Source organism: Rattus rattus, chromosome 15 (genome assembly GCF_011064425.1).
Source record: "Rattus rattus isolate New Zealand chromosome 15, Rrattus_CSIRO_v1, whole genome shotgun sequence".
Lineage (NCBI taxonomy): Eukaryota > Metazoa > Chordata > Mammalia > Rodentia > Muridae > Rattus > Rattus rattus.
Window position 1 is genome coordinate 7,394,720 of NC_046168.1, and position 12,370 is coordinate 7,407,089.

A 12,370-nucleotide genomic window follows, 5' to 3' on the forward strand; every position below is an offset into this window, starting at 1 on the left:
CTCCCTGGTGTTGCAATTAATAGGTTACATCATGAAATACAGCTAAACTATTTTTTCCACTCCTGGAGAGAAAAATATTTAAGACTCACGTTGTCTGTAGAGCTTGGACCCTGAGGTAGGCTGGGACTGAAAGCCATGAGGTCGGTCTTGGGCAGACCCTCTCCAGAGCACACCCTCTGTCGCCTCTGCTGCGAGTACGACCAGCTTCCCACCGCGCTGGAGCACACCAGCATGGGCTTCCCCGGAGCACAGGCTCCATCTGCGGGCGTCGCCGAGCAGCGCAGCGCGGTGTACAGCAGCAGGGTGAGCACCAACAGGCTAGATACCGCGCAGATGGCGATGATCAGGTACACATTGACATCCACTAGCCCCTGATCCACGCTGGAGGCTCCAACTGACACCTTAGTTGAGACCTTCTGTGTTTGGCCACTGTCTACCAGAGAAAGCAACACGGTGGCTGTGGCAGTCAGAGAAGGTTCTCCGTGATCCTTCACCAACACTAACAAGCACTGCCGCAATGCATCTGTCTCCTCCAGTGCACGTGTCGTGCTGATTTCTCCTGTGTACAGGCCGACACGGAAGGGAATACGAACTCCACCCGCAGCCGGCTGCAGTTCATAGGACAACCATGCATTGTAGCCAGAGTCCTCATCTACTGCACGCACTTTCGCCACAACCTGACCAGGCACCAGAGCCCGAGATACTACCTCACTCATTGTGCCACCAGCCCCGTTAGCTAAAGGCCCCAGTAGCGTGGGTGCATTGTCATTCTCATCCAGCACAAACACCTGCAGAGTCACATTACTACCCAGGGCAGGCACGCCAGCATCCTTCGCATTCACCTGGAACTGCAGCAGCTCCAGCTCCTCATGGTCCAGGGGTTGCAGTGCGAACACCTTGCCGCTCTCCGAGTGCACGGATACATAGCTCGACAGCAAGCGCTCACCCACCCGCCGCTCCACCAGCGAGTAGGACACCAGCGCGTTCTCCTGTGCATCCGCATCCTCCGCAGACACCGTGAAGATGTGCGCTCCAGGAGGGTTGTTCTCTTTCACAAACACCGTGTATTCGGGCTGCGCGAATGCAGGAGCATTGTCATTCACGTCAGCCACCTCTACTGACACACTGGCAGTGGCCCACAGGGAGGGCGAGCCCCCGTCACGGGCAGTCACCACCACATCGTAGTTAGAGATAGTCTCTCGGTCCAGGGCACTGTCCAGCACGAGTGAATAGTAATTCTTGAATGTGGACACCAGCTTGAAGGGAATGTGAGGATTCAGGGAGCAGGTCACCTGCCCGTTGGTGCCAGAATCACGATCAAATACGCTAATTAAGGTGACGACTCTTCCAGGTTGACTGTCCTCAGATACTGGGAGAGACAAGGAACTGATAGTCAACTCTGGGGCATTGTCATTAGCATCTACAACTTCCACAAGAACAGTACAGTGTCCTGGCAGTTGTGGGAACCCTTTATCACGTGCCTCTAATGGAATCTTGTAAGCTTTGCACTCTTCAAAATCAATAATTCCGATAACTGTAATCTCTCCACTCACAGCATCCACGTGAAACTTGGATTTTATATCTGAAGAAACATCACTAGAAAATGAGTACATAACTTCCCCATTGACGCCTTCGTCCAAATCTGAAGCATTGACTTTGATTACTAATGTCCCGTTTGGAACGTTTTCTGGTAATTTCACGGTATACAGAGATCTGTCAAAAGCTGGAGCGTTGTCATTGACATCCAGCACTGTGATGAGTAACTGAACGGTGCCGGTCAGCTCTGGTTTGCCTCCGTCCGTAGCCGTGAGCAATAAGCGCATCTCTGCAGCTTCTTCTCTGTCTAAAGGTTTCCGCAAAACGAGCCCAAGAGGTTTCACCTGCTCGTGGTTGGGCGGTACATCCAGAGAGAAATGTTCATTGGTGCTCAGTCTGTAAGTCAGCAGGGCATTGGAACCGACATCTGCATCTGACGCGCCCTCTAGTGGAAACCGCGAGTCGAGCAGTCTGGACTCTAGAATAAACAGAGTCTTTTGTGTCGTTGGGAACAATGGAGGATTATCATTAATGTCCCTCACCTCTACCTCCACGTGGAAAACCTGCAGCGGCCTGTCCACGATCACCTCCAGGTGGATGCTGCACTCCGCGCTCCTCCCGCACAGCTCCTCCCGATCGATCCGAGAATTCACAAACAAAATACCATTCTGCAGATTTACCTCCAGAAGGTCCCCGCGGTCCTTGGACGCCACCCTGAACAGGCGGGGCACCAGCTCCGCCAACTCCAGCCCCAGGTCCTGCGCGATGCGTCCCACGAAGGTGCCGTGTTTGGCTTCCTCGGGAACAGAGTAGTGGAGCTGACTGTTCCCTGCCTCCCAGACTGCCAGAATTATCAGGAGGAGGAGCAATTGTTGGCTTTTCCAGTTGTATCCTCTCAGGTTTACCATTTCAAATTACTGACGTTTTCTTCTCATGCGCGACAGTTACCTCAAATTCTGGAGACTTTTTATTCCTTCATTCCAGTCCCGAGATGCTGGCCATTGTGGAGCAAACTGAAGAGTGAAGCCCAGTGGATTCTTTCTAATGGAAAATGGTCTCGCTTTGTGACTATTTAGTGGCTAAGAGCGACATCATGTGGCCCAAGAAGTAAGTAGATTTACAAAATTTACAGTTATGCATTGAAACGTGCATTTTAAATTCAAATTATGTTCTCCGTTGTAAACATGTAGAGCAACATTTCTCAGGCGTCTTCGTGGTATTTTTAATGTTTAACAGCTTTTAATTATTTAATTTTGACCATAAGTTTCGCTCTGTATTAGAAAAGCAGTTTTCCTACACTGTTTTAAAATACAAACAAACCTAAAAGGATCTCTTTAAGACAAACTTAGTAAATAATTTTAATGTCGAGAAGGCGAAGAGGTAATAAAATTTCATATATTTTTATTGGATGGAGATCTAGAAAGATGGGAGTTGGATGGGAATCTTTGAGACAAGATTGTGTATTAAAGTAGCTTCTTAAGAAACAAATATTGTGAATTTCTCTTTATAAGATTAATAAGTTTGTGGTTCTCATGTTTACTTATTCTTTCCTTCCAAAACCTTGTTTATATGATTACATGCTTGTTTTCAGTCTTCAATATCATGTAGGTTCTTTCTTCATATTATAAACCCATTTCATTAGCTAAATATTAGTGCTGACCCATCTTATTTTCTACAATTCTTTAATTAAGTCTTTGAATATTTTATCTTTGGGGAGTTAGTTTAACAAGTGTAGTTTCTTAAATGTTTCACACCACTGTTCCCAGATGCAAGTAAAATAATTACATGTGTATTCCAAGGCTTCCAAATTTTGATGTCTGTCCACATGGGTGGTTTTAATGACTGGCACTCTGCTTGACACTTGCAAACCCCTTTTGTTACTCTGTCTTCATGCCTCACTTTCTTCATATGGTCAACTTCATGAACACCTTTATTACCATTGCCTCAAATGTTTAGTACTTTTCAAATGACTTTAGAGAAGAGTAAAAATTATTCTAATACTTACCCAAGAGATTCTCTTCATAATACTTTTTCTTGCCTTATCTCATACTGTCTCCTGTGCAAAATATACCCTTCAGTCCAAGTAGATTTCTCCCTGCTTTCAGATTCACTTGGAATTTTGCTGCACATCCATTTACTTAGTTATATCTTCCCCCCAAATACTGATTATTGTCAACCTTCACTCAAAGGGGTATCTCCATTTTATAACCACCAGACTCATCATTGATCTGGCCATTTCCTTCAACTAGGGAGATAGAACAGTTGCATTCAGTCACACCATGATTTACCTATCTATGTATTTTCCCTTTTTGTGACTCATAACACTGTTCTCTAATTGTCACATTGTATGTAGTATATCTTTATTTTTAATACAAAAAAATTGAAGCCATGGGTTAGATTTTTACTCATTCTTCTAACAGATACTGGGAAATGAAACCCTTCTATACATTTTTAAATGTTTTACTTCGTGAATATAGCCATAGTACTTTTGTGAGCTATGTTCAGGTTATTAGGCATAATTATCTATACAAACTGTCATTTTGTTGTTGTTGTTGTTGTTGTTGTTTCTGTTGTTGTTGTTGTTGTTGTTGTTCAAGACAACATTTCTCTGTATAGCCCTGGCCATCCGGGAACTTACTATGTAGAATAGACTGGCCTCAAACTCAGTGCTGGGATTAAAGGTGTGAACCACCATCACCTGGCACAGAGTGTGTTCTTTATCAAACTTCTATATCCAGAAGTAAATTTTTTACTCTTAAGTATATAGGAAAATTTAGAAGATTTTTTTAAATCTTGCTGTTATATTGAGTATGTGTTAAAATTACTCTGAACTTCCTTGCAAAGGACAAAGAAAACTGGATTAGTGATTTAAGCCATTTCAAGAATGGAAATGAAAAGGAGACAGCAGAAGCTCAAACGCCAACTTAGGCCTTATACTGACACTGAGCAGTTCTTAAGTGAGAGAAAGGGTGATATGGAAGCCTACAGTGCTCTATTTCCCGGGGGAAACGGCAATGCAAAAAGCTAGAACTATCCTTGGGAGTCACTTCTATGTCTTGAATGCCTTTTAAATCCAAACATTTTTCTATTGCTAAAGTCTTCAATGGTTAATACTAAAAAGTAACTGTTTTCAAATTAATGCATGACACTAAAAAGTTCATGGCAGCTCAGAATAACTGGGTGATACTGGCCTTCCCAGAAAGAACAAAAACAAAAAATAACTTCACATAAACGAAAATGACATGGAATTCACGAGTAAGCAGTCACTACTTGGCAAACACTATTATAAGCACCGTAGAAGTATCAACTTAAAGGTGTTTTTATATTTTTTCTGTATGACAGATATTATTATTTATATTCTCTGTTTTGCAAATTTAATACAAAGAACTAATAGAATATACAGCCTATGCAATAGTGCAAAAGTAGACACAGCGGGGGTGAGATTTGGCAAGGGAGGATGTCCTGGAGACTCACAAAGTAGCCACTACATGGATGCCTTTTGTGTAGAGAAATAGTGAATGGTGCAGATAATTACACAAAGGAAAAAAAAGAAGCTTGTAGTCCATAAGGAGACCCATTAAACGAAACTCAAAGCAAGAGAACTGCAACATCACGGAGGTGCATTGACCTTTATGTTTGTTTCTTTATGACTTTCCTCGCAGTGATAGAATCTAGGGCCTTGAACCTGCTAGGCAAGCCAACAACCACTGAGCCTAACCCTGAAATATTGACTTTATGTGAATCTATTGGATTAAAATCTAAGGCTTCCCCAACTACTATTTCTATAGTGTATGAAGTGCACTAATAAACTGGGTAATAACTATGGATGGAACAAGTTTATTAAAGAGTACGAAATCTCCCTCACCCATTCTCTTTCAGCCAGAGGTACTCAACCTAGTCATTGTTGTTTATCCCTAAATGGCTGCAAAAATCAACAGTTTAAAAAAAAAAGAAGCTCTACTTCCTCTAGGATTAATAGTGATTAGGGAAGGAATACAGAAAATAACATTGTACTCATTCAAGAGAGTATAATTCATAGACTGCTTCCCTACCATGCCTTTGGTTAAGTACACATACAGAGAGAGAAAGACAGACAGACAGACAGACAGACAGACAAAGACAGACAGAGACAGACAGAGACAGACAGAGACAGAGAGTCAGAGAGAGGAAAAAAACAAAAAAGCAAAGAGGAAAGAATGTATGACCCAATTGTGTCCTATAAAATGTCCTATAAAAAAAGAACAATATATTCAAAATGATTCTCGTCCTAGTCTTAAAATACAAAAATCTGAATACCCTATGTAATTGCTCAGAAAAATATTAAAGCCAATATAAACTCTGTGGTAGAAAGGACAAATGTAATAAAATTTTGAGTTTGACTTTAAAGCTATATAGTGAAGCCGAATCTTCATAGCCAAATGTGTATAACAATGCTTAATTCTGTTTACATGTAAGATCAAAAACAAATGAAGATTATGTGGGAAATAATGAAATTAAAATGCTTAGCCCGGTGTAATAAATAAAAATTTTAAATGAGAAAATATGAAATTAACTATAGAAAAACAATACAAATTTTAATCCGTACAGATAGTTATGAAATCTTGGACTTACTCTTGAGCAATGATCTTCGTTTGAATCCTGATGCTCACCCACAACCGGACAAGGAGGAAGACCCGGGCTGAAGGCCATGAGGTCGGTTTTAGGTGGCCCCTCTCCAGAACAAACCTTCTGTCTCCTCTGTTGTGAGTAGGACCAGCTCCCTACCGCGCTAGAGCAAACCAGCATAGGCTTCCCTGCCCCGCACACACCCTCTGTAGGCGGAACTGAGCACCGCAGTGCAGTGTATACCATGAGGGTTAGAACTAGCAGGCTGGACACCGCGCAGATGGCAATAATCAGGTACACATTGACATTCACTAAAGAAACTTCCTGGCCGGTGGAGCCTGCCGCTCGCGAAGAGGCTTTTGGAGTCTGGCTGTTCTCAACCAGAGACACTAACACGGTGGCTGTGGCCATCAGCGCTGGCTCCCCGTGGTCCTTCACCAGCACTAATAGGCGATGGCGTGGTGCATCTGCCTCCTCAAGGGCACGCGTGGTACTAATCTCGCCCGTATACAGACCTACCCGAAACAGGCTTCGTGTTCCACCTGTTAAAGGATGCAGCTCATAAGATAGCCAGGCATTGTAACCAGAATCCGCATCTACTGCACGCACCTTAGTGACAACTTGGCCAGCACCCACTGAGGGTGACACAAGTTCGCTCACTATACCACCGGATCCTTGTGTCCAAGGTCCAAGCAGCGCGGGTGCGTTGTCGTTCTCATCCAGCACAAACACCTGCAGAGTCACATTGCTGCCCAGGGCAGGCACACCAGCATCCCGCGCGCTCACCTGGAACTGCAGCAGCTCCAGTTCCTCATGGTCCAGAGGCTGCAGTGCGAACACCTTGCCGCTCTCCGCGTGCACAGACACATAGCTCGACAGCAAGCGCTCGCCCACCCGTCGTTCCACCAGAGAGTAGGACACCAGCGCGTTCTCCTGTGCGTCTGCATCCACCGCGTCCACAGTGAAGATGTGCGCGCCAGGCGAGTTGTTCTCCTTCACGAACACCGTGTATTCCGGCTGCGCGAACGCAGGAGCATTGTCGTTCACGTCAGCCACCTCCACAGACACGCTGACCGTGGTACACAGAGAAGGCGAACCCCCGTCCTGAGCTGTCACCACCACTTGATAATCAGCTGTGGTCTCTCGGTCCAGGGCGCTGTCCAGCACAAGCGAATAGTAATTCTTGAAGGTGGACACCAGCTTGAAGGGGACATGCGGAGTCAAGGAGCAGGTCACCCGCCCATTGGCTCCAGAGTCCAGATCTGAAACGCTAATTAGAGCAATGACAGTACCCAGTGCAGCGTCCTCTCGAACAGGCAGGGATAAGGAAGTCAAGGTGATCTGAGGCACATTGTCATTTTCATCCAATACCCTCACTAAAACAGTGCAATGGCCTGCCATAGGAGGGTGTCCTTTGTCCGTCGCATCAACGTGGATTTTGTAGACATCTACTTGCTCAAAGTCCAAATTCCCTTGAATTACGATTTCTCCTGTGTCTGCATCTATGCTAAACTGGTCAAGAATCCTGGGCGACACCAGCCTATTAAAAGAGTAAGAAATTGCTGAATTCGTCCCTTCATCCCTGTCAGAAGCATTCAGTCTAATAACTGTCGTTCCGTTGTCTGAGTTTTCCAAGATTCTCACTTCATACTCAGGGTGTTGGAAAGTAGGGGCGTTGTCATTCACATCCAGCACAGTGACCAGCAGCTGAACCGAGCCTGTGAGCTCAGGCTTGCCTCCATCGGTGGCTGTCAGCAGTAGCTTATGCTCAGGAGCATCCTCTCTGTCCAAAGATTTTTTCAACAAGAGTCTAACTTGTTTGTTGCCATCGCTGTTTGTTTTCACATCTAGTCCAAAGTATTCACTGGAACTGAGTTTATAGGTCAAGATAGAATTTAATCCAACATCAGCATCTGATGCGCCCTCTAGTGGAAACAAAGAATCTGGCAGCCTAGATTCGTAAATTAACATTCTTTGCTCCTTTACTGAGAACACAGGCGCGTTATCATTAATGTCCCTCACCTCCACCTCCACGTGGAAAACCTGCAGCGGACGGTCCACGATCACCTCCAGGTGGATGCTGCACTCCGCGTTCCTCCCGCACAGCTCCTCCCGGTCGATCCGAGAATTCACAAACAAAATACCATTCTGCAGATTTACCTCCAGAAGGTCTCCGCGATGCTTGGTCGCCACTCTGAACAAGCGGGGCACGAGCTCCGCTAACTCCAACCCCAGGTCCTGCGCGATGCGGCCCACGAAGGTGCCGTGTTTGGCCTCCTCTGGGACGGAGTAGTGGAGCTGGCCGCTCCCTGCCTCCCAGACTGCAAGGAGCAAGAGCGAGAGCAGCAGACACCGTGTTCCCAGTCTGCCTTCAGTGGTAAAATCCATGTAGAATGTTTCTTGCTTTGTTTCCATTAGAAGATCTATTTTTCTCCGCATAAAATTCCGTATGATTCAAAGTCTATCGATTCAATTCTTCTGCATTCGCCATCATTCAGCAGTCTTGGAAAGACCCAGCTACCAGAAAAAGAGCTTTGTGCGCTGGCTAGATAGAACTCGGTGGTAGACAGCGACACCATGCGGCTCCAAATGGTAAAAAGCGAATTCGTATAGCCTCAATGAAGGGTTATTCTTTTAATTAATATTCTTTACCTTACCTTGATAGTAAATGATCCAAATGTTTATACTCTTCAAGGACAATGTCTCCTCCCATGACTTTATGTAACTTAGACTGAATATGGTCTTTATTCACAGAGAAACAATATTCTTAGCAATGTTTTAGACATTTTTATCATCGGTTTAAAAATAGTAAATGTAGTATAATCTAATCTTGGAAATCAGACGGTGAGCAATTCTCCATAATTTGAGTACACATAATATATATATGAGAGAGATTTTTTAAAAGTTTATCTAAACTTGAGATGATTTAAAACATTTTCAAGTTTACTATCTAAACTTTTTAAATATTAAAAGATTGTCGATGATTATTGGCACTTTGTTCCACAAATATAATACAGCTTATGGCTCCCTCATGCAGTATTTAGCATGGTTTTAGTGCATAGTGTGTTCAACATTTTAATGCATAGTATGTGTTCTCATTATTGGTCAGCTTCACCCTAAACTGTGCATCTCTGGATGTTCAGGTCTCAGAATTGAGAATAGCAAGTAGGATACAGGAATGTGCCTGTGAAATGTCTCTCCATCATTTCTTGTCCAACATTCAGTTTATATTGGTTTCACATTTGTGTATCCTACTACAGTAATTTCTGCTCTTATCCTCTTGTTTTTGGTGCCCTTTCTGCTCTTCCTAAAGACTTGATCTTTTTCTTTACAGCTCAACTTTATCCATTATCCTTTGCTTTGCAGGGTCTGAGACCTTTCTGTGCATTCCCAGACCCACATCTATATCTCACCTTCCTATGTATCCGTCCATTTCATTAATATATGCTGACTCCTTGAAAGCAGTCAGTTTAGCATGAAATCGTTACTACTCATTATTAGAAAATTCATAATTTTAAGGCTCAGAAATTGGTGTTTTGTTTTGATGACAGAAACACTATAACAAAATTACTATGGTAATTTTTATCTTTATCCCTGTCTTCTTTTGGGTTTTATTCAAAGTCTGCCTACAGTTTCTCTATCTTTTGCATATATCATATTTGTCTTTATAAGTATAAATTCATTAAGTTACTTAAACTAGAAATTTAATATTAGAGCCACTTCCAGATGACTTAGATCTTTACCATAAGCCAACTTTTCATTTTAACCATAACAACATTTTCTGTTTGTCAAGAGTTTCTCCATGTTAAAAATTAATCAGATTATTTTCTAAGATATTTGCTATATATAGGATCTTCAGTTGGTGTTTGGTTTCTAGTAATACACTGCCAATGTTAAATTCATAAGCCAAATAATTATTTTCAATTATTCTTCAGGATGGATCATAATTTGAAGGTAATATAGGTTGCTTCTATCCTCTTCCTTAAGATGGCCTTTGCTTAAACTTGGTTTTTATTGGCTGAAAATTGAACCTAAGGCCTTGAAACGTTCTCTACCACTGTGCAGTACCCTCAGCCTCAGATGGGGCTTTTAATAATTCCATCTTTCCCTGTAAAATATCATCATCATACACTAAAGTCACGACAAATATAAGCTTTTCCATTACTTCACCGTTAATGTCATCAGCCGGGCATGATCGGACTTCTTTTCAAATCTAAGCGAGGCAGCAGTACCCACATGTGGCCTGTCATCCCACCTTCTCCACTATTCTGACGTACGTTAAGCCTCACAATAACAAAGAGCTGTCCCCTTTGTGAGAAGCTATCATCAAATAATTAACTCAGATCTATTTGCCATTCTTTGCCAGAAACTTTCCATTACAAAAGTTTGTGCAAACAAAAACAGCATTTGCTGGCCCAGGTGTCATGGTGCATGACTTCAATCCCTGCACTTGGGAGACAGAGACAGAGGCAGAGGCAGGCAGATCTCTGAGAGTAGAAGGCCACCCTTATCTACAGAACAGAGTTCCAGAACAGCCAGGGTTACAAGGGGACTTGAAAAGGGAAAACTAAACAAACAAACAAACAAACAAAAAGTTATTTGCTAACCAGTAAGTTTATATTTCAAAACTAAATTAACCAGATTTCTAAAAGTTGGTAGGTATTTGCAATAAACTAATTCTGTAGCAAAAGCGACTTCTCAATTCTAATATCTCCCTAAGGCTGCTCGGTGTATTATAAATATCCAAATAGCATGTTAGAAGGGATAGATGTAAAAGTAAATGCATAGGAAAACTTAAAAATGAAATAAAAAGGGTTCTAATATTTTTATATTAGGTGTATAATGGTTATTGCATGTTACGCCCACATGTTTTACCAAAACAAAAAAGAGGAGCAAAACAGTTTTCAGTTTTCAGTGGCAAGGACACTCGCCTGTGGTAGACTACAGTGTCTGCAGACAACGAACACAAATGAAGAGTTTCATAATAGTAAATTTTTGTTTTTTTCTAAACGGAAAGTGTAAAGCAGCACAGAGCGTGTTTTCTGACCAAACACACTCGGACTTTCAGAGCTGAGGGACTTCACACGTAATACTCAATACAAACAACTTAAAGTGAAACAGCACTCGGGTTTTGGGGAAACGACACCATTATTCCTTCAAATTCCAATGTCAAACTTTGGTGGGAAATGAATAATTCTATATTCACACAATGCTCTAGGATGGGAATGAAAGAAATTTTTACTGTACTACTTTGTATTACAAGAATTTTAAACAATGGTTATGTCTATCAGTGAAAACACTACTAAAATGAAATTTTTAACACAAAATTTTTTAATTATGAAAATGTTGACCCTCATAGAAGCAGAGGGGGTGGGATAGGGGGGTTGTGGAGGAGAAATTGAGAAGTAGGATAAAATTTAAATAAAATAATCAATAAAATTAAAACATTGGTACAGAAATCTATTTAGATAAAGATTCAATAAATTATTTACTATACAAATATGACTGAAAAATAAATTAAACTTTTATATAAAGATAAAATAATTACAACCAAACAAAAAAGAAAAAAGCACAGTTGATGGACTGTTGTAAAAAATACTGATGTAATCATAAAACAGTATATTAAGAATAAATAATTTAACCCAGGCTTGGTAGTTCATGCCTTTAATCTCAGCTCAGAGGAAGAAGATGATTGAAAACTTGTGAGTTCCAGGCCAGCTGGTTTACATAAGGAGTCCCAACCAACAAGGGCTACATAGTAATATCCTGTCCCAAACCTGACAAAAAGAAAAAATTTTATTTGTCTTGCAATTTGTTCTACGATGTGCCCTAAATTAAATGTGAGTGTACTTGTACAGTGATATACCATGAAAACATTTTACAAGCAGACTGTGGTCTCTCATGACAGTAAATCAGCACCAGGGAGCCTAAAACAGGAGGATTCAAAGTTTGAGGCCAGCCTAGGAATCTAATACTGTCAAGGCTAGTAGGGTGACATAGTTCACCTCCGTCTCAGAAAAACAAATAAGGAAAGAAACAAAAGTGTCTTAACAGAAATATTTCTTGCTATGCAAGCAGATGGATCTGAGTTCAAGTCCCAAGAACCCATAAGCCACACGTGTAACCTCAGCACGCATGGCTACCTCCAGGTTCAGTGATAGAAACTAACTCAGGGGAATAAAACAGAGAGTGATGGCACCTCCCCCTCTGGCCTCCATGAGCAGAGGCA

General features: G+C 42.2%; 2 protein-coding genes across 2 annotated transcripts; both read right to left on the reverse strand.

The window, feature by feature from the left end:
• Positions 1-2: 2 nt before the first annotated feature.
• Positions 3-3,325, reverse strand: LOC116884706 (protocadherin alpha-7). Its single transcript, XM_032885894.1, has one exon. It carries the CDS (start codon positions 2,442-2,444, stop codon positions 48-50), a length of 2,397 nt encoding a protein of 798 aa, XP_032741785.1. The 5' UTR covers positions 2,445-3,325; the 3' UTR covers positions 3-47.
• A 2,759-nt stretch (positions 3,326-6,084) lies between these two features.
• On the reverse strand, positions 6,085-9,002 carry LOC116884908 (protocadherin alpha-6-like). Its single transcript, XM_032886130.1, has one exon. The coding sequence runs from the start codon at positions 8,578-8,580 to the stop codon at positions 6,085-6,087; it is 2,496 nt and encodes an 831-aa protein (XP_032742021.1). The 5' UTR covers positions 8,581-9,002.
• Positions 9,003-12,370: the final 3,368 nt, after the last annotated feature.

Bases quoted from the DNA above. Each gene is read 5' to 3' on its own strand.
- LOC116884706 (XM_032885894.1), bottom strand. From the start codon at position 2,444: ATGGTAAACCTGAGAGGATACAACTGGAAAAGCCAACAATTGCTCCTC.
- LOC116884908 (XM_032886130.1), bottom strand. From the start codon at position 8,580: ATGCGGAGAAAAATAGATCTTCTAATGGAAACAAAGCAAGAAACATTC.